The sequence below is a fragment of the Mauremys mutica genome, chromosome 8 (genome assembly GCF_020497125.1).
Source record: "Mauremys mutica isolate MM-2020 ecotype Southern chromosome 8, ASM2049712v1, whole genome shotgun sequence".
In the NCBI taxonomy this organism is placed as follows: Eukaryota; Metazoa; Chordata; order Testudines; family Geoemydidae; genus Mauremys; species Mauremys mutica.
This window is the reverse complement of record NC_059079.1, coordinates 57,229,212-57,251,566: the sequence shown is the minus strand read 5'-3', so window position 1 is coordinate 57,251,566 and position 22,355 is coordinate 57,229,212. Positions and strand designations below refer to the sequence as shown.

The 22,355-nt window shown below is 44.5% G+C and overlaps 1 protein-coding gene across 2 annotated transcripts in view; it reads left to right on the top strand.

The window, feature by feature from the left end:
- Positions 1–22,355, top strand: part of XPR1 (xenotropic and polytropic retrovirus receptor 1) — a 306,687-nt gene that overhangs the window by 50,805 nt on the left and 233,527 nt on the right. The window contains exon 1 of one of the 2 annotated variants that reach the window (XM_045026957.1): positions 12,374–12,580. The exons of the other annotated variant lie outside the window; for it this stretch is intronic. Coding sequence (XP_044882892.1) covers positions 12,512–12,580 — 69 coding nt within the window. The 5' untranslated portion in view covers positions 12,374–12,511. Of the gene's footprint in view, positions 1–12,373; positions 12,581–22,355 lie in introns of those variants that run through there. 2 annotated transcript variants of the gene reach the window in all.

Below are 22,355 nucleotides of genomic sequence, written 5' to 3'. Positions count from 1 at the left end.
CCTCTTGTAATTCCTGGCCAAGATCAATAATGACCTGTTTTTATTATTATTTCCCTCCCTTCCAATGTGTATCTCTTGAACACCTGCTCCTTACTTCAAGTTGAGAAATGATTGTCTCAGCAGGTAAAGTCTTTCTGGGGATGTAGAGAATAGTTACTTCTCCTTCTCTGATCCCTCTGTCACTTCCTCTAAAATGCCTCTGTATATCTTTCCAGGACCAAGAGCTACATGGGAGGACGCACACATACAGCTTTATAAATTGGTGGGTAATTACGTAGGAATACCTTTCATTTGACTCAGGCTATGGTTGTGCTGTCTCGACTCCTTCATTAGGAATAGCAGGTGTTCAAAATCTCTCAGGATCAGGCCTTTAAAAAAACCTTAATTAACTACTCATATTTTGTTGGGGGAGAAGAAGAAGTTGTACCTCAGGATTCTGACACATAGGAGAGTTAAAAGGGTTTTTGAGCAATGGCCTGTATAGCTTTGGTGTGTTCACTTCCTTGCACTCTGGTTGTGAGGCATGGGGATCAGGAGACAAGTATTTGTGCCTCTAAAATTACCTGTCCTTTATATATCTAGGTGTCTTAAAAGGCCAGGTCCATATGGCAGGGGTGCATTACCTATTTAATTAGAAGGTCCCAAAGATAGGTTTCTGTGGGTGTGTCTCATTGTTCCCCCCTTTTGAAAATCAGCCCCTTAATGGGTTTATGAATTCTGCAGAGACAGGAAAGCAAACATTTCTCCTCAAAGATGTTTCTAAAACAGCTCTTTTGAAAAGTGTTTCCTCCTGAGCCATGTAGAATCTTTCCAAGTATAATTATTTTAAAACCCCAGTCTATTTATAAGTTATTCTATATGCTCTGGACAAAAGCAAGTGCCAGACTGCACTGGCAGAAAGCCTACGCCTGTCTTTTCCTTGTTCGGTTTTAAAACACGTGATTTTTTTTTAACAGAGTATGACTGAAAATTACACTGGAAACTTTTTATTAGAAAAAGAAATGGAATAAGAAAAGCATAAGGGCCAGATTCAGGCAGCATGAAAGGGGCTTCAAATGGACAGAAATGCCCCCTTGACAAAAATTTTCCCCTAGAGGGAGCCTCCCTGGATTGTGGGGGCATGATAGGAATGTACTGCACTATGGCTGGTAGGGGCTGGGGTCAGAGGGGACCATGGGATTCAGAGTATAGGTAACAATAGCCCCGAGGCTGCTCTAAGAAGGGCTAGGCAGAGGGGCTACAAGAGGGGCTAGGCAGGCCCCTCTACAGCCACAGAATACAAGGGAGCACAAAGGTAGCTTAAAGCTATTTTTGACCGACCTCCCAGCCTATCTGCACAAGTGCAGGAATGGGGTCACTGAGAATCAGGATCCTTCGGTATAAATACAGGAAACCTTGTGAGGTGAGCCAAGCTGAAATGTCTAGAATCAGATCTGAGCTTTCCCAACATTCAGGATGTTTGAAGTTCATTGCTTAATTTTATATATAGCATAAAATTAAATCATTTGACCTCAGTAACGTGCTAAGAAAACACAGGCCTGGAAACTGTAGGTACAGCTAAACATTCTACTTCCCCTTTGTATTCCCCTACCATATTGGCCTGACAGGTCAATCAGACTGCTGCAGAGCTCTCCCCACTTCAGAGAGCCCACAAGGCCCATAAGATTTGGTTCTTAAACCTTCCTTTAATATTGCCCTCTCTTTCCTATATTCATTAGGGGTGCGGGATTGAGCGAAAATTGTGAAATATTTTGAAGTGTGCTGCAAAGCCTACGTATGGCTCAACGTTATTATTAAAGTCATGCCAGGGGAAGAATGGAATTGATGTGGGAGTCAGTTTTTTGGATGATTGGCTATTTGTCCCCATGAGTTATTGCATATTTTAATAGTATAAGTAGTAAGAATTCAATTCTATTGCATCTGGTGTAGTTATCTACACTATAGATGTGTATATCATAGCATTTGACACCCACATTGCACTCCAGTACATGGCTACACAAGGTTCAGGGCAATAGAAAATCAGGCCCTAATTATTTTCAGTACCCTGAACTACACAAGATATGATGAGAAGTGACAAATTTATGACAAGCATCAATTTACATGATAGATTTCATGTAATGCATATAGCAAATTAGAAGAGATGATTTATCTCAAACAGATCATTATCTCCATGTTCAGTTGCACATTGTTTCCAAGCACTGTGTTGTATTCAAAGGATTGAAATTGCAGCAGTGTATCACCAGGGTCTGCTCCCATCCAACTCATTGCTGCTGACCTCAGTTGGAGCAGAATCAGGTCCTAGATGATTTTATCTGGTATAAGTTTACATTTGCAAAGGTAATATATTAAAACCCTCTGATCCATTACATGTACATCTAACTGTGATAAGTGTTTAGGTCTTTTTAAGGTCAGCACTGCTTGGATTGTTGAGTCTGAAGTTCCTATTGAAGGGCACTAAATCTCTGTTCATTAAATGGTTTTCTCCAAAGATAATTAAGAGATGGTATCAGTGAGCTAGAATGTTGTCACCAAATGATCTGCTGTTGCTGCTGAGTAAGTCTCAATGCAAAGATGTATTTTCACAAGTCAGGACACTGATCCTGTGACAGAGTTCTGCTAAATCACATCAAATAGATTCTGCCAATTTATGCTCTGATGTTGTTCACATTGAAATCAATAAGAATTTTGCTATTGACTTCAGTGGGAGCAGGACTGGTCTCTAAATAAGTGTCCACCACAGTTTGGAATACAGCCACAGTTTAAATGGCCCCTGAGCCTCCAACCAACCCCTATAATTATCCCCTAACCACTGCAGCATTCCATTTATGATTTAATCCTGAGTCTCACATTATTTGGCATTTTACTTAAAGCCTCAGTACCTGGAATCACATTACATGAGAATCTCAGCTTTCATTAAAAACAACCACAAGTTTCTAGCCTTCACAGTTGCCAAGAATTTTGAGAACACAACCCAAGCATAGGTGCTGAAACACCCCTTGGCTTGAAGTAGTAATTACAACTCAACTACATGGTTTCCATTGTCAGCAACTCCACTATAAAAATTGTTCCAGCACCACTGGACCCAAGGGCACCATAAATGTTCAGTTGCCTGAAGGCAAAGCAAAATAATGTAAACAAACATCGTAGGATTGTTAAGCCAATCTCATGATTGGGGGGCGGGGCAGGCTTGGTTAGTGACTTTTGAATGCTTGGGGTTGGTAGTACTGCAAATTTACATCAGCATAACACTGGGGGGATGGGGAGTGGTGGATTAAGGCAATCCAAGGCACTAAGTAAACCATGACACGTGGCTCAATTCCTGTGGAATTGCCCCCTCCTTGCTTAGGACAGCAATAGGAGAGGGCCAGCTTCTCCTCCCTTAGTAGTGGCAGTAGCATCTCCCACTCCTTCAGAACAGCAGGGATGGCAACAAGGTCCCCTGTGCTCACCAGAAAGGAGCAGGGGTAGGAGCAGGAGGGTCCCCCAATATTGACTCTCCAGCACTAAGGGTGTAAGCACACATCCTCATCTCACAGGCCCCCATCAGGTCTCAACAAATCCTTGCAGGGGACTTGACCTATTGCACCCTCCTTGGCTACCACTTCCTTGGCCCCACAATGGCCAGTCCTAGCTGGCATCTTCTCCCTCTCTGGGTTTTCTGTAGCTCATCCCTCCAGCCAAGTCCCAGAACAGTTCACTGCCCTTCTGGGGTAACTAACAGTCCAACTTAGAGTTCACAAACAGCATCCAGACTTATAATTCTTCTGTCCCTCTCAGGTTCAACTGAAATCCTCCATATCTGGGCCCCTAGAGAGATTCCCTTGAACGGCTTTTCTCCCACTACTTCCCTTTGCCAGGAACTCCAGCAGTTTACCTCAGAGGATATCCCAGCCCCCTGTAGGCCCTATCTCTGGGCTCCCCCACAGGAGCCTACTCTACTCCCTGTAGGTCTCTTTCTCCTGTTGTAGGCTCTGACTCAGGGGTATTCTTCCTCACCCACCCCATGAGTTCCTCTGGCATCTCTCTCCAAACTAGTGCTTTCACTATTTCACCACCACAGCTGGAGGCAGTCTGTCTAATTAAGCTCCATGACATCCAGTGACAGTCACTCATTAGCCCTTACATCACCAGCTCATCAGTGAGGCTGAGGGATAGCTGTGGAGTGGGCAAGGTAGAACCAAGCTTAGCTCAAAGGGCCAGCCTGCCCATGACATAGGGTTTATCTGCAAGGGTTGGGCCAACATCCTCCTCTCCTATTACACAGAGAGTCCTCTCTGTGCTAGAGTGGTGTTGGCAAGGGCCCCCTAGAGCAGTGGGTCTTGGATTTAACACCCTACTGGGATTCATGGTGCAGTTCACACCTTTCAGAGTTATTGTTTCAGGCTGTCTGCAGAGTCAGCCTGGTGGTGCTCCATTGGATACACTCTGCTCACCTTGGCAATAAAGCTAGTGATAAAATGGTAAAAATCTTTGTGAAGGAACCCCCCCACCCCTTTCTTTCTACTGATTTCAAAAAGGAACAATTTTTTATCCAATTTTTTTCATAGGAAATGTTTTCTCACCCTCCCTCCTCCTCCTCCTGCACTTCTTTTTCCCCCTCTCCAAACCTTTTTCTATTTTGCCACTAGAAATGAGGGGGAAGGAAAGGAGAAAATGGAAACTGAACATTTTTTATTTTTGGGCTGTGTTGAAAAATGGGATATTTGAAAACACAAAATATTTTCCCATGAACATTTTTATTTTTGAAAAAAGGCAAATTTTTCATATTATTTTTGACCAGCTCTAGTTTTCAAACATTTCTGTACACCAGGGCTAGAAACTTGCTTTTTCATTTGTTTTAACAAAAACTACTCCTGAGCAGTGTTCCCTCTAAGTTTTCCCAAACATGTGTGGAATGAATTTTGTTATGTACACCAATATGGAGGTGATGTGTGACACATCACCTTCATATTGGTGCACATAACAAAATTCATGTGGGGTGGGGTTAGGGGGTTCGGAGTGTGGGAGGGGGCTCAGGGCTAGGACAGAGGGTTAGGGTGCAGAGGTGTGAGGGCTCCAGCTGAGGGTGCTGGCTCTGTGGTGGGGCCGGGGATGGGGGTTTGGGGTGCAGGAGGGTGCTCCAGAGCTATGGCAGGGAGAGAGGGCTCCTCCCAGCTCTCTCTCCCTGCAGCAGCACTTGGGCTGGCAGGGAGAGGTGCCTCTTTCCACTGTGGCAGCTCTGGGGTTGAGGCTGCAGGATGGGTGCCCCTCCCCCGGCAGGCCTGGGATGGGGCTGGGCTCAGGCCAGGGGAGGGGTGCAGCTGCAGGTCGGGGCTGGCTAGGGCACTCCAGCTGGGTTTGGGCTGAGCCACCCCGGCCCTGGCTGGATTTGGGCCAGGGTAGGGGCACCCTGGCCAGTCCAGGTGCCCTGGCTGTGGCAGAATTGGGGCTGAGGGAGGGGCACCCTGGCAGATTGGGGGCCAGGCTAGGTTGGAGCTGGGGGAGGGGCACCCCTCCCCTGGCAGGTCCCCAGGCAGGTTCCCTGAGCGCCTATGCAGCACTAAGAAGGCTGCTGCACGGCTGTACAGCTTACAGGGAACTTAGCTCCTGGGGGAATTCTGCACCATTGTGCATGGGCAGAATTTATGTCCCCCGCAGATTTCTTTGCTTCCCCACAGAAAAATGACTTTCTGATGGGGAAGCAAAGGGAAGCCACAAAATCAGTCATACGACCCTTTCCAGCAGTATGTTTCAGGTGCCCAGGGCAGCTGGCAGAGAGGAAAATCACTTTGGGGCAGGGGGCGGGATTGAGAAAGACCTGGCTGGTGGCTCCTTCCCTACACTGGGCTCAGCTGCTAGACCCGACTGGGCTGGAGAGGACAGGACTTCCTCTTCCTCTGCATGGCATCTGAGGCCGGGTCAGACCCACCCCCAGATTTCTTCCCCAGCTGCAGGAAACTCTGTAAACTGTCCTCCCCCCGACATGCTTCCTGCACCCATCACTCCTCAGCTGCAGGGGGAGGGATCTCTGTAGAGGGAGCTGCTCCCCCATCTGCCCAACCCCCATGCATTCAGACCCACTCATACCCAGACCCTCCTGCTGGGCCTCACCCCCCCTCTGTACCCATAACCCCCCCCCCCCGACAAGCTCCAATAAGCTACCTGGACCTCCCCAATAAGCCACCTGCACCTGGATCCTCACCCTACTGAGCCCCAATCAGCTGCACCTGGATCCCCACTCCACGAAGCCCCACTCCCCCAGCATCTAGACCCCCCCCACTAAGCTCCCCACACCCAGATCCCCCCATTGAGCTCTATCCCCCACACCCTAACTCCCCACACACTGAGGCCCAACCACCTTCACCTGGACCCCCCTGCAGAGTCCCATTACCATTGAACCAGAACCCCACAACAAGCCCCTGTGCATCCAGATCCCCCACTGAGCCACTTGCACCCAGATTGCCTCACACAGAACCCTCTTTACCTACACCTGGATCTTCCCACACTAAGCCCCTCCACACTTGGATCCTGCCTTGCTGAGCCTGCCTGCCCCCCCCCCCCCCCCACTTCTCTTTATCTTGGGAGAGAATTTTTGATCTGTAACAGCCCTTCTTGTAGAGCAGTGTATCAGGCCAGTGTGTCCCTTAGACCGAGAAGGGATTGATGCTATTCCCTATGGAATCTGTCCACCAGGCTCATGGGTTAGCTGGAGAGGATCACTCAAGTGGGATGCCCTCTATCCTCCTTCAGGGATGAGCATTCGGCTCACCACAGCACTCCCAACCCCTATCAGCAGGGAAGACAGAGTCATCTCAGGAACTGAATTCTGACCACATCTTGCCTCTAGTACCATTAATATTTATTCCGACAATTGACTAAGTGGGCCAGATCCTTAGGTCTTTCTGAGCTGTGCTCTAAGCTATCATTCTACCTCCCTTGATCTGAGGAGCAGCTGGGCTTGTTTAGCCCTTGATACAACTTAGAGTAGCTTCAGAGCTGCTGTAAATTACAACAGCAGTGACAGTCCCAATGGCTGGTCCGCTGGCCCAAGAGAGCTGGTGCACCATACTCCAGCCATATACTTCTCAGTTCTTTGTCTGCCCCGATATGCACCTCTGCTGCAGGTGGAGAGTGGGGAGCAGGTGGCACTTAGCTGCTACATTGGTATTACACCACCCAGAGATTCCCTTATGCAAGCAACTCAGGCTAGTTATTCCACTTAGGGCTGTTTTCTGGCTGCTTTGTGCTGCCTGAGCAGTGCAAAGCAACTGGATGGGGAGGGTGGGACTGAGGGTCTGGACCTCAGTGTTTTAATGCATCCCTTACTCTGAGCTTCATAGTCTCTGAAAATTTGTATTTTACAGGCCACCAGTGCCTTTGTACATACAAGGATTGCTCTCAGCTTGGACTTTGGGCCTTCCTTGTGATCTTTTCTTTGGTCAGGAGGGATCAAAAGGCTGTTTCCCATATCCTCTCCATTCTAAGAGCAGGACTGAGTTATTCTTTGACCAGCTGACAACACATTTCTTCCCATATAGGCCTTCCACTACCCTGACACACTTTATCCTGCCTGAATCAACTGCCACCCTGCTCCTCTCAAGTCCTAATCATTTTTCTCCAAATGCCAGATGGGCAGGCAGAAGCGGCCCAGACAGCATCTTTGGCATGGTTGTCAAACATGTAGCAGAATTCCCCTCAATTTACCAGAGCCCTTTGTGCACAATCTGTGTAACTACTGTCACATTCCAGGGTGCAATCCAGACCAGTGAGGGGCTGTGTCACCATCTGCCCTGTAACCTTGGAATGGGGGGGCTCACAATGCTTTGCTGCTATAGCTCCCAAACTGGGCTTCCCACAAACAGCTTGCAAGCATGCAAGTCACACCCTGACTGTCTGCATAGCTGCAGCCTTGGTCCAACAACTCTGACCCCATCAGCCTGTCACATTAGCCCCACTCTGGCTTTCACAGACTTGGTTACTACATGCAGGGAGACCCCAGCACATTCCCAGTCCCATTTTTTCCCCAAAACATGTGTTGCACTGTGCAGATCTCTCCTGGACAGTTCAAATATTAGAGGTCCATTCCCCTGTAAGGGATCAGTGTACAACAGTTTGCTACTTTAATTGGAGTTACCAAACAATTCAGTGTAAACTCAGCACTGGATTTGATTAAAGAATAAAACAATTTTATTTAAGTGAGTACAAGTATAAGGCATTGAAGTCAGAAATGAGTACAAGGGAAATAAAGATAAAACATTTTCTAGTGCTAGAACTTTAACTAGGCTTAGTTCAAGGTGAAATTCTTACTACTTCTTATTGTTTGGAGCAACAGGGCTGATCAAATTCTCAGGTCAGGACCCCTCCTGAAATCCAAACGCTGGTTCCTTTGTCTTCTCAGGTGAGAAAGAGAGGAAGAGAAAGAAAGCATGAATATCTGGGTTGTTCTTACCCCTCCCTTTTATAGTGCAGTCACTCTTTGAAATGCATTTTCCTGAGGGTTGCCCCTAGATAAAGTTTGCTCTCACTGTGAGGATAGAGACATGGAATCTCATGGTGAAAGAGGTCCCATGTTGTTGTTTATTAAAATGCAAATCAATCTGTTCCTGCCTCCATCCATTGCCAAGGAATGGCCACTTGACCGGTGATAGCCAATCGACTTTGATGACAACTGACTAGAGGCATCAGTTTGTCCTTTGTCTCTGAGGAACAGATTTACCCCCGTCCCCACACTTGTCTGGTAAACACATTTTAATCATAATTTCTTTTTATGTTCATAGCTTTACATTATAATGTTGCTACACACATTTCACCATATTATTGACCAGTGAGTTGTTCATTTTCAAATGATATCGCACAAGGCATATTTTGTAAAGAAATTATTACAATAGTGTGTTGCATGTGAATACAGCAGTACATTCGGTCACAATCACACACAAACAGCTTTGGTATATTGAAGGCAGTTGTGGTAGAAGTCTATGAGCTGCACAAGTATTAAGTATTTGTCTATTGTAATGCTTGGGTATTAAATATATTTAATTAACTCACTCTTTCCTTTGCTTTTCTTCTTCCTCCTTTACCATTTCTGTTCCTTCACTCCAACTTTTCTTTTCCTCCATTTTTCTGCAGTCTTATCCCTCATTCTAATTTCCCTCCTCCACCATTCTCTTCTATCTTCCTCCTTCCTGCATATTCTTTCATTCTTCCCATCTGTCTCCTCCCTTATTCTGAATCTGTTCCCTGCCCAATAGCTCCTATACTTTCTCACACTCACACACTGCCCTCCCCATCTCACACACATGCTCTTTCCCTCTCATGCATGCACTCCACCCCTATTGATTCACACTAGTGCTGCATGGATTGGAGGATACCCAGGGAAGCACTTCATCCCCCTCCCCAGGCTAGAAAGGGTCAGAAGAATGGTCCTGACCTCACTCCTTCTACAGGCTTTCTTTGGTGCAATGGGGGTGGGTGGGAGAATTCACCTAGGGATGACCAGATTTTCAAATTAAAAAGCCAAGACACCTTTCAAATGGGGGTAGGAGTGATGATGCATGGGTGGCAACACTTTGGGGGGTTATGCCTGAGAGGGAGGGTGAGGGACAAAGGCATGTCTCCTCAGCCCAACAGCCTCTCCCTCGCCTTTCCTGTCACTCTGTGGATTCATGTGGAGAAAGGCTGCTTCAGCAACTTGTGTGGAGGAGGACGGGCGGGGGGAGAGGGCTTTGGAAGGGGAGTGGGGGAGGAGGTGTCAACATGCAACAGGCCTGGTAGGTTGGGGAGATGGGTTCTTGAGGCTTGTGTGCTCAGCCCACTCATCATCAAGTGCATGAGCTTAGCTGCTTCAGATGGCCAGTTTACAGGGTTCACAAAAACAGAGACAAAAGCTGGATTTTGTAAAAATAACCAGGGCATTCCCAGCATTCAGAGATACATTGTCCCCCTTTGAAATCACCTCCCTGGACAGGTAGAACAAGGAACAGGAGCTCTGCCCTCATCCCACTTGGTCTCCACTGTGAGACGGGAACTGGCAAAGTGAAGAGCATCTAGATCTAATCTGCTCAGCACTTGTAGCCTAGTCCTGGGCCCTGCTAAAGCCACCAAATGCTTGCCAAATGCTGGATGGCCTGGGACCCCAATCCATAGGAAGCTACTGTATTCAGAACTTCTTATAGCCCTCCCAAAGCTGCTGTAACTAACTTTGGGGCTAGGCACACAGCTCCCTGTTCCAAGTGCCAAGCTCAGCTCAGATAGAATGAAGAATTAGGGCCAGAGAGAGCGAGCAGTATCTTGCTGTAAAACATGAAAAGAAATCTGAAGATAAAGTACTTTTCTGCTTATCATCATATAAAATTCAATAATGCTCCAGGATGTGGGTTTGTTACTGTAATATACAGATTACTCAGGTATGTTCAATAATATGTTTATAATTTCTGCATTTACATAGAACTTTTCACTCAAGGCTCTGAAGAACTTTACAGCCATTAATTAAGTCTTACAACACCCTATAAAGTTGGTAAGGAATGGAAAGGTTAAATGACTTGCTAGAGATTCCAGAGTGAGTCAGTGTTAAAGTGGAGGAAATAGGCCTAGGAGCAAAGATGGCCGTTAACTATTGCTATACCACAGAACAAACTGGCTCTCCAAAGTATACTGTAGTTTTAAAGGAAAAGCTGATTTATGACTGAAGTTTTCCATCTTAGCAGTGCACTATTAGCTGTTCAGTTAACCAGCAGAGACTATGCAAATATGACTTATACTGCTTTCTTCTCTTGATGACAAAAAAGCTCATTAATCGCTGTGCATGTAAACTTACTAGGAGGAAATGTTTGTTTTTATAAATGATTGTAACAAGTTAATATCATTCTTCAAGTAAAAGAAAACAGCACGTAGATCCAGGAGGTTTGATTTGTCCTTTTTGTCACGGTTCAGGGCAACAGCACCTGTATTCCCCTTTTGTGGTCTCTTGAGGGCACCCATTCTAGGCTCCTCAGTTGCCATTTTTTTTGGTCAGAGACCTTCATCTCTCTCCCTTCTGACCAGGGTTTCCCCCCCCGACTGCACAGTTCCCTTCCTACACTGTGATATTCCCAGCAAGCCAGACTGGTTAAACAAGTCAGGGTCTGCACTCTTTCTCATCGACGGCTATGAACAGCTGTAATTGCCAACAGTCACAAGTTACCACACAACTCCTTATAAGCAAGCACATTTATTTTTAAGGTGAAAGCATTACAGAGAAAACATATTAAAAATAAAAAAATGTACAATCATGCCAATAAGCTTACCAGAGATTAGCCCTCAACTCCAGCAAGGGTTCTGATAGAAGTCACTCCTTCAAACCCACCAAGGGGTTTTTCTGTGGTTACAAGTTCAGAATAGTGTAGCTCAGAACGAACAAACTCTGCATAGGTTAGTCTTTCCTTTATACAGCTTGAGCATTGGATATTGAGACTGTGGGAACCGGTAATCAGCCCTCTTCAGGACATAGCTTCAAAAGGCTGGGATTTTGCATAACTGAGGGGGTGAGGAATTCATATTTTCTACTTGATACTGTGTGTCCCAAAAGTCCATTCTTGTCTAGCACATTGTTCAATATAGTCCTAGGCATAATATATTGGTAGGGGGTTCCCACCTTCTCCATGCACAGACACTATGGCGTAGGTAGCCATCCACACTATGATGCCGGCCCATCCCATGACCCAAGCCTGCCCTCCACACTGGCTAACAGGGTGACCTTTGTTTGCCTCATATTCAGTCCACTATCCACAGCTCACTCACACGGGCCAACCTAGGCACTCCTTCTTACATGTAACCCAGTCTGGTGCTAGCTACTAGCCCACGCTATCCAAAACAGTGCAATCCCCCCCTTTCTCAGCTGAAGCATCTCACTACCCTTGTGTGCTGTGCAGTGCCACCCAGTGCACTCTTGGAGGAGCTGCCACGATTGGCCCGCAGCAGCATTCTCTGCCTTCTAGCACCTGCCTGACGCTAGTGGGCCTAGCTGTACGGCCCCCGCGTCCACAGCACCCTCTAGCAGCATTGCACGGCGGCGGCGGTGCTTCTGCGGAATGGGCGGGGCGAAGGGAGAAAAACCCCGCCCCCAAAGGCCTCTCCGCATTCCCTGTTTTCAAGCCAAGTTTGTAAGGAAGGGGGCGGGGCTCCCTGTTACTCCTGCCGCGCCCTCTGGCTCTAGGCCCCGCCCCCGGCCGGTCTCCGCGCTGAGTCGGAGGAGGTGGGTGGCGGTTACCATGGTGATGACGTCCTACTAGCGGGAGGGGGGGCAGGGTGAGCGAAGAGAGAAAGATGGCGGCGGCTGCGGCGGGGCCGCAGTGGGCGCCAGGGCAGCGCTGAGGAGACCCGAGCCGGGCGGGCGGGGACGCAGTGCGGGCGGCGGGAGCGAGGAGCGGGGCCCATGTGCGGCGGCGGCGGCGGGGGCAGCAGCAGCGGCCCGCTAGCACCATCCACCGCAGGGTCCCGCGGAGACGGCTCCGGGGCAGCCGAGTGAGCGCGGCGGCGGCCGGGTAGGGGCGGCAGGATGAAGTTCGCCGAGCACCTCTCCGCGCACATCACGCCCGAGTGGCGGAAGCAGTACATCCAGTATGAGGTACGCGGGCCGGGCCGGCGCGCTCAGCCCCGAGGGGCGGGCGCCGGGACAGCGCTGCCGCAGGAGCGGGTCTCGGGGCGCCCCTCGGCGGGGAGCCAGGGCCTCGCTGCGGTGCGAGCTGCGAGAAGGAGCTCGGCTTACCGGCCCCCTCGGCTGCCTGCCGGCTGTGTGATCCCCGGCCGCTGGGGTGCCTGAGGGAGGGTCCCGGTCACTGGGGAGGTGACAGCCCCGGGTTCTCTCCGATCAGCAGCGGCTCCTTATCCTACAGCCTCCCCCGCTCCCGGGAGCTTTCATTGGAGCAGCCCCCTATCGCCCCACTTCCCTATCCCCTAGGTTGCCGAGGCGTGTCTGTCACCCTGTGCCCTTCTGCCAGGGCTTTCGCAAAAGGAATCCCAAATCCAGCATTTCCTCCCTTTGCGCGGCTCTCCGCTAGCATCCCATGTCACGCCCTCTGCTTCTGGGGCTCTCATTTCATCCCATCGGGCTCTCATTTCATCCCATCATCCCCTGTGCCCTGCTGGAAGCGGTTCCTGATCGGACTCCTATCAGTCATCCTGCCCGTGATCAGCCCGAATCTCTTTTTAGCACCTCTCAGGTCATCTCTCTTTCCATCACTCCCGTCCCTGTTCACCCCAGCCCTGATCAGTGAGGTAAATGTCTATCCAGGGGCTCTCTAACTGGGTTGAAACTTGACATGAAGATAGCCTAGAAGCATGCTCTGAAAGACTTCTGTTTCCAAATTTATAAAGTAAAATGTTACAATTATACAAAATAATTAAAATGTTTTTGCTGGTGTAGCTTTTGTCCATAATTCTGGAACTTGGACTGTAATTTTTTTTGCTTTTTGAGGCTCTGAAGAAACAAATAACTGGGGTGGCCATTTAAATAAATAAGCCTTTATATGGCATCAATACTTTAAATAAATAAACATTGCTGTATATATTTTGGTTGCATATATTTGAGTGAAGGGACTGTAACCCAAAAATACCCAATGAGCACTAACGGTTGTATTAAATAAATAATGATAATTTGCCATATAAACACTTGGATCTGAGAGATTATTTTTGTGTTCAGCAACATTATCTAGAATCCAGCGGTTTCTGTTTATATGCTCATCAGGAACACAGTGCAAAGTCAATATGTTTATACACCTAGGTAGATTTTAAGAATGAAACTGGAGCTCGTCATCCATAGAGCTTGAGCAAAAGCAATTTGAAGTAATAGCTGTAACATTAAGATTAACATTGGATTTTTGCATATAACTTCTCTGATAGCAGATGAGCTGGTTTAGGAGCTTGAGGAATAAATAAGTTATTTAAAAACATGTAGTGGGAATTATTAGGAGAAACCTTTGATAATATAAAATATGTGATTGATGGTATGCGAGAGGCTGAGAATTACTCCTCCTTTGTAGTATTTTCTTTTTATGGTAACTTTACATAAATTAGAAATATAGAGGCTGTGGAATTGTAGTATAGAGTTATGTGTAATGCTCTATTGTTTTATGTTCTTTCAGTTCTGGGACCCTGGCAAGAGGCCAGAGTACGTTTTCTATTAAATTTGGTGGTGTTTTTACAGCTTCTTGTGAGCAAATGATTTTCAGCACCACTGTCAGTTCTTCACTGTGGAGGCTTGGAATATATGATCTCTTTGGCTCACAGTTGCCTCTCAGTGAAGTATGGCTCCTAAAGATCAGAACTGAAGGGACAGCTGTAGTGAGTATAAAAATCTACCTGAATGGCCGAGAACATTATGGTTTTTATAGCAACAGTTACTTAATTTTTTAAGGTTAGTGAGGCCTTCTGGGGAAATTTGCTTTGCATTTGTCTGATTCATACTTGATTTTAGGATTAATCCACTTAAATTGCAGACTCTTAATCTTCATGGACACAATTCACACAAAATTCTGCTCTATCAATCATGGATTATTTGCAGAAAATAGCTTATATTTTTTTCAGATTTTATTACATCAGTTTATGGTGAGAGAATAAAAAACTTCAGAAGATAGCAATAAAATTATCCCTTGACTAATCCTAAATTGGGGTATAGAATGTTGTTGTTTAAAAGAACAAATGGGAAAGGCAATACAGAAAGGTTCAGTATTTAAAATTTATTAAACGTTAAAGGTTTGAGAACATCTGATAATAATAATGCTTTGCAGTATATATAAGTCTTCGTGATTTCTTGAAATCTATTTTAACCAAGTAGCAAGAATCCCATAAAATTATTATCCAGCATAATATTTGCAAAAGAAACAAACAAAAAAATGGACTAAATTATTCCAGTGGATTTTGTGTGTACAAATACATTTATCAATTGGATTTCTGCACAGATATTCATGGCAGTATTCGGCATGAAGTCTTCTGAACGCTAACATCCTTTGTTACTCAAAGCTTTGCAGGAATAAATTTCTAATGCTTCTGTGCCAATACTGACACTACTGGAAAATCTACTTTTGTTCTTCATATATATTTCAGGTAAGACTGGTAGACAAGTTAGTGAAGCTACACTTATGTGTATCTTCCCCAATTTTTGGTAAGATTCTAGAGAGTGAATAAATGTTAATATCATAATATGATATCTTTCCTCATTCAGATACTTGTGTTTTCGCACTCAGTGATACTGTAGCCTATTTTACATTCTCATTTGTTAGTACCTTCAGTGATATTTGTTGTTGGAACTTGTATTTTTTTGTCTCAGAACAAACCTTGCATTTTCATTCATTCCAAGTTTAGGGAGGCTCTTTCTTTTATCATCATCTTCTAGTATTTCATTGTTTTCAAAACAGTTTTGTATTAACTATCGCAACTTTTGAAAGGTTTTGCTGATTACTTAGTTTGAAATCTGGTTCATGGGATTTGTTGGAAGGTTCCATTTTGACCTGATGGAGGTCAAGTCCGTTTTTTTCAGGTGCATACATGGATAAAATTGTTTTTAGAGACTTCAGTAACAGTTTTTGCTGTTTATGATATGTCTGATTCCTCCACAAATTGAAATATGTGATAGACACCTGAGAGCTTTAAGAAACCCATGACCAGCAACAACTTCTTCTGAACTGGTAATGACTGATTTAAAAAAAAAAAATCCATTCCCTGCTACTTGAGCTTTTATTTTTTTCTGGGGGACTTCACATCTTAATATTCACAGTAGAAATAAATTGATAAGAGAATTATTGAAAGGAAAAGAGCTCTAAAATCATGTATTTGTCTTAGTTCAGCTCATAGAAGCTGAAACAACTTGAAGTGGGGTAGCAGAGTAATATTAATGTCTGCTGTTTTGACCAATCCTACCTCTTCTCTTCATTCCCCAGTTCCAAAGGAATTAGTCCTTGCATTTGAATACCAGTTAACAGTCATCTTACTAAAAATGGCTTAAGGTTAGTTTGATGAGAACAAAGTTGCCAGTTCACTGGGTAATTTAGAAAATTGTGTAACCAAGTGGTGGCTAAAAATTTTTCAAGTGGATATTTGTTTTCTAAAAATATCAGATTAATGTTGCATCTTGCCTCTGATAGATATTTTCTAGAAGAGATACTGGAGACAGAAAACGAAGACATATCCTGAATGAGGTTTCATAGAATCATAGCAATTTAGGGCTAGAAGGTTGCTCAAGAGACCTACTCCAGCCCCCTGCGCTGAGGCAGGACCCAGTAAATCTAGACTGTCACTGGCTGGTGCTTTTCTAACCTGTTCTTAAAAACCTCCAATGATAAGATTCCCAGCCTCCCTTGGAAGTCTGTTCCAGTGCTTAAATACCCTTACAGGTAGAAAATTTTTCCTAATGTCTAACCTAAATCTCCCTTGTTGTAGATTAAGCCAATTACTTCTTCTACCTTTATTGGACATGGAAAACAGTTGATAACTGTCCTCTTTTTATAACAGCTGATATAACGCATATAACATACCAGTGTAACATATTTGAAGACTATCGTTCCCCCCTCCCCGTTGTCTTTTCTCAAGACTAAACATGCCCAGTTTTTTTGGTCTTTCCTTGTAGGTGAGGTTTTCTACACCTTTTATAATTTTTGTTGCTCTCCTCTGGACACTTTCCAATTTGTCCACATCTTTCCTAAAGTGTGGCTCCTAGAACTAGACACAGTACTCTAGTTGGGGTCTCACCAGTTTCAAGTAGAGTGGGACAATAACCTCCTGTGTCTTACACATGACACTCTTGGGACCCCAGAATGAATTAGCCTTTTCTGCAACCACATTGCGTCTGACAAAATGAGTATTTACCCATGAAAGCTTGTGCTCCAATACGTCTGTTAGTCTATAAGATGCCACAGGACTCTTTCACACATTACATTGTTGACTCATATTCAGTTTGTGAGCATCTATAACTCCCAGATTTTTTTTCAGCTGTGCTATTGTATAACTACTTATTCTCCATTTTGTAGTTGTGCATTTGATTTTTTTGCTTCCTAAGTGTAGTACTTTGCATTTGTCTTTATCGAATTTCATCATGTTATTTCAGACCAGTTCTCCAATTTGTCAAAATCATTTTCAATTTTAATCCTGTCCTTCTGACTAGTAGCAACCCCGCCCAATTTAATGTAATCTGCAAATGTTATAAACATACTTTCCACTCCACTGTCCAAGTAATTAATGAAAATTTGAATAGTTCTGGACCAGGACAGACCCCTGGGGGACCCCACTGGACACATCCTCCCAGTTTGACGGTGAACCATTGATAGCTACTCTTTGAGTATGGTCTTTCAACTAGTTATGCACCCACCTATTAATAATTTTCTATAAACATCATTTCCCTAGTTTGCTTATGAGACTGTCAAGTGGGACTGTAAAAAGCCTTACTAAAATCAAGATGTATCGCATATACTGTTTTCCCCCTTATTCACTAGGCCAGTAACCCTCTCAAAGAAGGAAGTTAGATTGGTTTGGCATAATTTGTTCATGACAAATCCATGCTGGCTATTACTTATTACCCTATTATCCTCTAGGTGCTTACAGATTTATTGTTTAATCAATTGTTCCAGTATCTTTCCAGATATTGAAGTTAGGCTGACTGATCTATAATTCTCTGGGTTTTCTTTGTTCCCCTTTTTAGCGATAGGTACCTTGTTTGCCTTTCTCTAGTCCTCTGGACCTCACCAGCCCTCCATGTGTTCTTAAATATAATTGCTAATAGTTCTGAGATTGCTTCAGCTTAAGTGCCCTTGGATGAATTTCATCAGGCCCACCCTGCTGACTTGGATACACCTAACTTACCTAAATATTATTTAGCCTGTTTTTTTTCCTATATTGGCTTGTGTTCCTTCTCTCTTGTTAATATTAATTGTGTTAATTATCTGCTCACAGTTAACCTTTGTAATGAACACAAAATAGGCATTAAGCACCTTAGCCTTCTTGATATGTTGTTAGTGCTCCTTCCTCACTAAGTTGTGGACCTATACTTTCCTTTGTCTTTCTCTTGCTCCTAATTTATGTATATATAGAACCTCTTCTTATTGTCATTGATTCAAAAATTCAGTTTGCGCCTTAGCCTTTCTGATTTTGTCCCTACATGCCTGTGATATTCTTCTGTACTCCTCCTGTGCAGTTTGTCCATGTCTTTGCTTTTTATAGGATTCCTTATTGATTTTCAGGTAATTCAAGAGCTCCTGGTGAAACCATATTGGCCTCTTACTAATCATCTTATCTTTCCTTCACAATGGATAATTTGCTGTTGTACCGTTAATATTGTTTCTTAGAAAAATTACCAGCTTTCCTGAATTCCTTTTCCCCGTAGATTTCTTCTAATGGAATCTCACTTACCAGTTCTGAGTTTGTTAAAGTCTGCTTTTTTTGAAGTCTGAATATCTGTCAGTTTTGGCTTTGTAGCCATATTTTTCCTATTTTGTAAAGGATTTTCTTTCCTCTTTGTGTGCGATCCAAATGGGGTAAGCTGACTGCAGATACAAATTACTGTCAGTAACACAAAGTAGAAAAAAAATCTTCGTTCTAATAATTTTAGGTGTTAGACGTAACAAGGATAAGTTTAATAAAACACCCCTCAATTGAGTAAAAAAAATCCTGTTGGTTGTAATCTTTGCATGGGGTGGCTCAGGTGATTGGTAAAGGGGCATTGAGCCTTTCGCTTCTAGATCATCTGTTTAATTTTATAGGACAGGTGAACAGTGACTGAATCTGCTGCTAGGCAGCTTCCTGATTTTACATATTTCAGTTCAGTTCAGGTGTCTACTGACAGCTAGTACCCTCCAGTTTTCAAGGCTGATAATCTAGAACAGGGGTAGGCAACCTATGGCATGTGTGACAAAGGTGGCACGCAAGCTGATTTTCAGTGGCACTTACACTGTCCGGGTCCTGGCCACCGGTCCAGGGGAATCTGTATTTTAATTTAATTTTAAATGAAGCTTCTTAAATATTTTAAAAATCTTATTTACTTTACATACAACAATAGTTTAGTTATATATTATAGGCTTTTAGAAAGAGACCTTCTAAAAACATTAAAATGTATTACTGGCACGCAAAACGTTAAATTCGAGTGAATAAATGAAGACTTGGCACACCACTTCTGAAAGTTGCTGATCCCTGATCTGGAATCTTTCATTAGCACTGCATATATTCTAGAGGTTAATCTTGAAACTATGGATATAGAAAATACATACGTTACAGATTTTAAAATTCCTTTAGAACACAACCTTATCTCACAGATTTTAAAGAAATTCTGCATTTTCCAGCATCACGCTCTTTTGAGTTTTACAGGAGGAACTTGTCCAAGAATTTTGGGCTAAATTATTAATACCTGTAGCAGGGTGGACCCTGCTCCTGCCCTGAGGGGTTTAAAAGCAGCCTGGCAGGGCTTGAGAGCTGCTGCTCTAGGCTGAGCTGATTGAAGAAGTGGCTGCAGCTGGGGCCATGCCCCAAACTGAACAGGGCCTTATAAGAGCCAGAGAAGCCCAAGACAGTCTTCCTCTGCATGTAGAGGGAGATGGGCCTAGCTGCTGTGAACTAGAGACCAGATACCTGAGTGAAGCAGGGCTGGGGACAGGCTAAGGAGCTGGGGAGCTCTGGCCTGGAAAGCCCCAGGCTGCAGCCTAGCTATAGGCCAAGAGGTACTGGGGGTTGCAAGGGGCAGCCCAGGGGTAGGCCAAGGCAGCAGGTCCAAACCCAACCTTGCCAGTGATGAGTTGGCTGATACTGCAGTCTGCCCCAGGGCATGGGGCTAGACGATGACTGGCAGTAGCCATATACTGAGGCAAGGTGGGGATAGAGGGTGGGGGTTCCCCAAGGAGGGGAGACCAAGTGAGAAAGGGGTTACTGCCGGGGGCAGCACCCCATGTGAAAGGGCACCGGGTCCAGGGAGGGACACGGGGGCCAGAGGACAGGTGGATCACCAGCCTGCAGAGGGCGCTCCATTGCCTGGACGAGCTAATTCCCATAGCCACCAGCAGGAGGCGCCGCAGGGGTGAGTCGACCCGTTACAATACTAAATCAATTTAACATTTCACTTCCAAAAATCCACCTCATACTTAGCAGTGTGAAAGCTCGGTGAGCCCAGATGGGATCCAAGCTAGCTCAAGAAAGGAATTTATACTTCCTTGAACAAATAAGAATATAAGCACCCTTCATTCTTGGTTCCTCTTATAGACCCGAGGAGCATTTTATTTTTCCTCACTTCGCATCTTCCCTTGTAAAGCTTTGCATCATGGACACAATCCTTCTAGTACTATGCTAAACATGACTCCCTTTATTCTATTTCTAACAAATCCACTTGAAGTCCAACACTATGGTTTAATCAACAAGTTAGAGTGACGTGAGTTGTTTCCCCTCCAGGGTTACTTTTGATCTGTCAGTGGTTCTCAGCCTGCGGGCCACTTGTGGCCCAGTCAGCACACAGCTGCGAACCATGTGACATCCTCAGGGCCATACAGGTAGTAAATATATTGTGTAGATGTGGCTCACATAACACACAGAGAGCTGCATATGTGGTCCATAATGGTAAATAGGTTGAGAACCACTGATTTATGTGAAACAGTACCCTGTAGACCAGGGGTTCTCAAACTGGGGGTCGGCACCCTTCAGGGGGTCGCACGGTTATTACATGGGGGGTTGCGAGCAGTCAGCCTCCACTCCAAACCCAGCTTTGCCTCCAGCATTTATAATGGTGCTAAATATATAAACAAGCGTTTTTAATTTATAATGGGGGGGGGGTCGCACTCAGAGGCTTGCTGTGTGTAAGGGGTCACCAGTACAATAGTTTGAGAACCACTACTGTAGACAGAGCCATGCGGAGTAGCACTACAACTGAATAAAGTGAATAAGTTTTCACCTTAAAATGACTGTAAAAAGAATACCTCCTTTAGAGGTTAGTAGTTTTTGGTATTCACCATCCTTTCCTATCCAACTTAGTTTAAATTCTTATCCTGGCGGATCTGGCCAGCCTGGGACCTCAATTTGATATGCTTAAGAAGAAGAAAAGTAGAGATGTCTAGATTTCAGAGGGTGTGTGTCTTTTATGCCGTGAGCTTAAATTGGTAAGGAATCAACTCAAGCTAAATCGTAATAAGGCACTCAGATTTGAATGTACACAAAACGGGCTTGCACTGGTTTAACTTCACAAACTTCTAAACTGTTTGAATTGTATTGGTGGTACAAGTCTCTTGTGTACACAAGGCCTAAGAGAAAAAATACAGTAGGGGCTTCTTTTGTTAATCTGTAATGCTGACACCCCCACTCCCCAACCTGGATTATCAGAGAAGACTTAATATTGCTGTTGCAAGGTTTATTTTGTTTATATTTGTTTCATTACTCATAATCTGCATTGAGTCTCCCATTCATTGCGAATTAATGAGTTTACTGTATTAGTTTGCTTTGGACTGAAGTCTGAGAAGTTTAAAATTATGACTTGGCATGCATCTTCTTAAAAGCTGGTCCTCCATTTTTTAGATATTATTTTCAGAGGAGGGAGGTTTATTATCTATTTAAATACTTACACGGCCCCCATTATGGTGATACCAGTGTATCATGTTTCAGAATGGTGGAGAATTTCCTTTCCCTTGACTGTTTATATGCTTCTGAGTTGATTTGGGAAGCAGCGTCCTTCTTATAGAAGGAGATTTCAACTAGCCTTTTTTCTTGTACTTTATATTTCTCATGGGCTGTGTGAATGTTTTAGTGCATGGAAAAAGTTATAGCTAGGCAAAGATTAATAGGAGGAAAAACGAACACTTTTGCCACTTGATAGACTGTGGAACCCAGGTCATATGCAACTAACTAGTAAGTCATGTGGAGAAGCAGATTCAAATGCCAAGTATTGGCTGGGAATGTTTAAAAAAGAAAACAGTGGAGGGGGAAGGTTGACTGGCATGGAGAAGATGAGTAAACAATGTCTTAAGTAGGAAAACACAGTTATGCAAGTGACCCATGTCGAGACCTCTGTGTGGATTCAGGAATCAGACCTTTGGGAGATGGCTAAAACTGTCTATTTAACTTGCCATTTGTGGTATCCTGAAATAAAGATGTCCTTTAGACCTTGTATTTACTTTGCAAGATTATGACCACCATGTTACCACAGTTTTTCTGATTTTCTTTCTAATTACTCAGTTTGCTTTTTTTCTTTGAGTACTATTTGCTAATTATGCTGCAGTGCCTTGATCTTGGAGAATTGGAGTGGGGCTCAAGGATTGGGGCTCAAGCATCTTGTTGGTTGCAGGAAATAGGTTTGTAGAACATGTTCTCAGGATGGATTAGGATAACAGCCAAAAAGGACAGGCTGGACACTTCATATATCCTAAAATGGAACCAGACAATGCAAC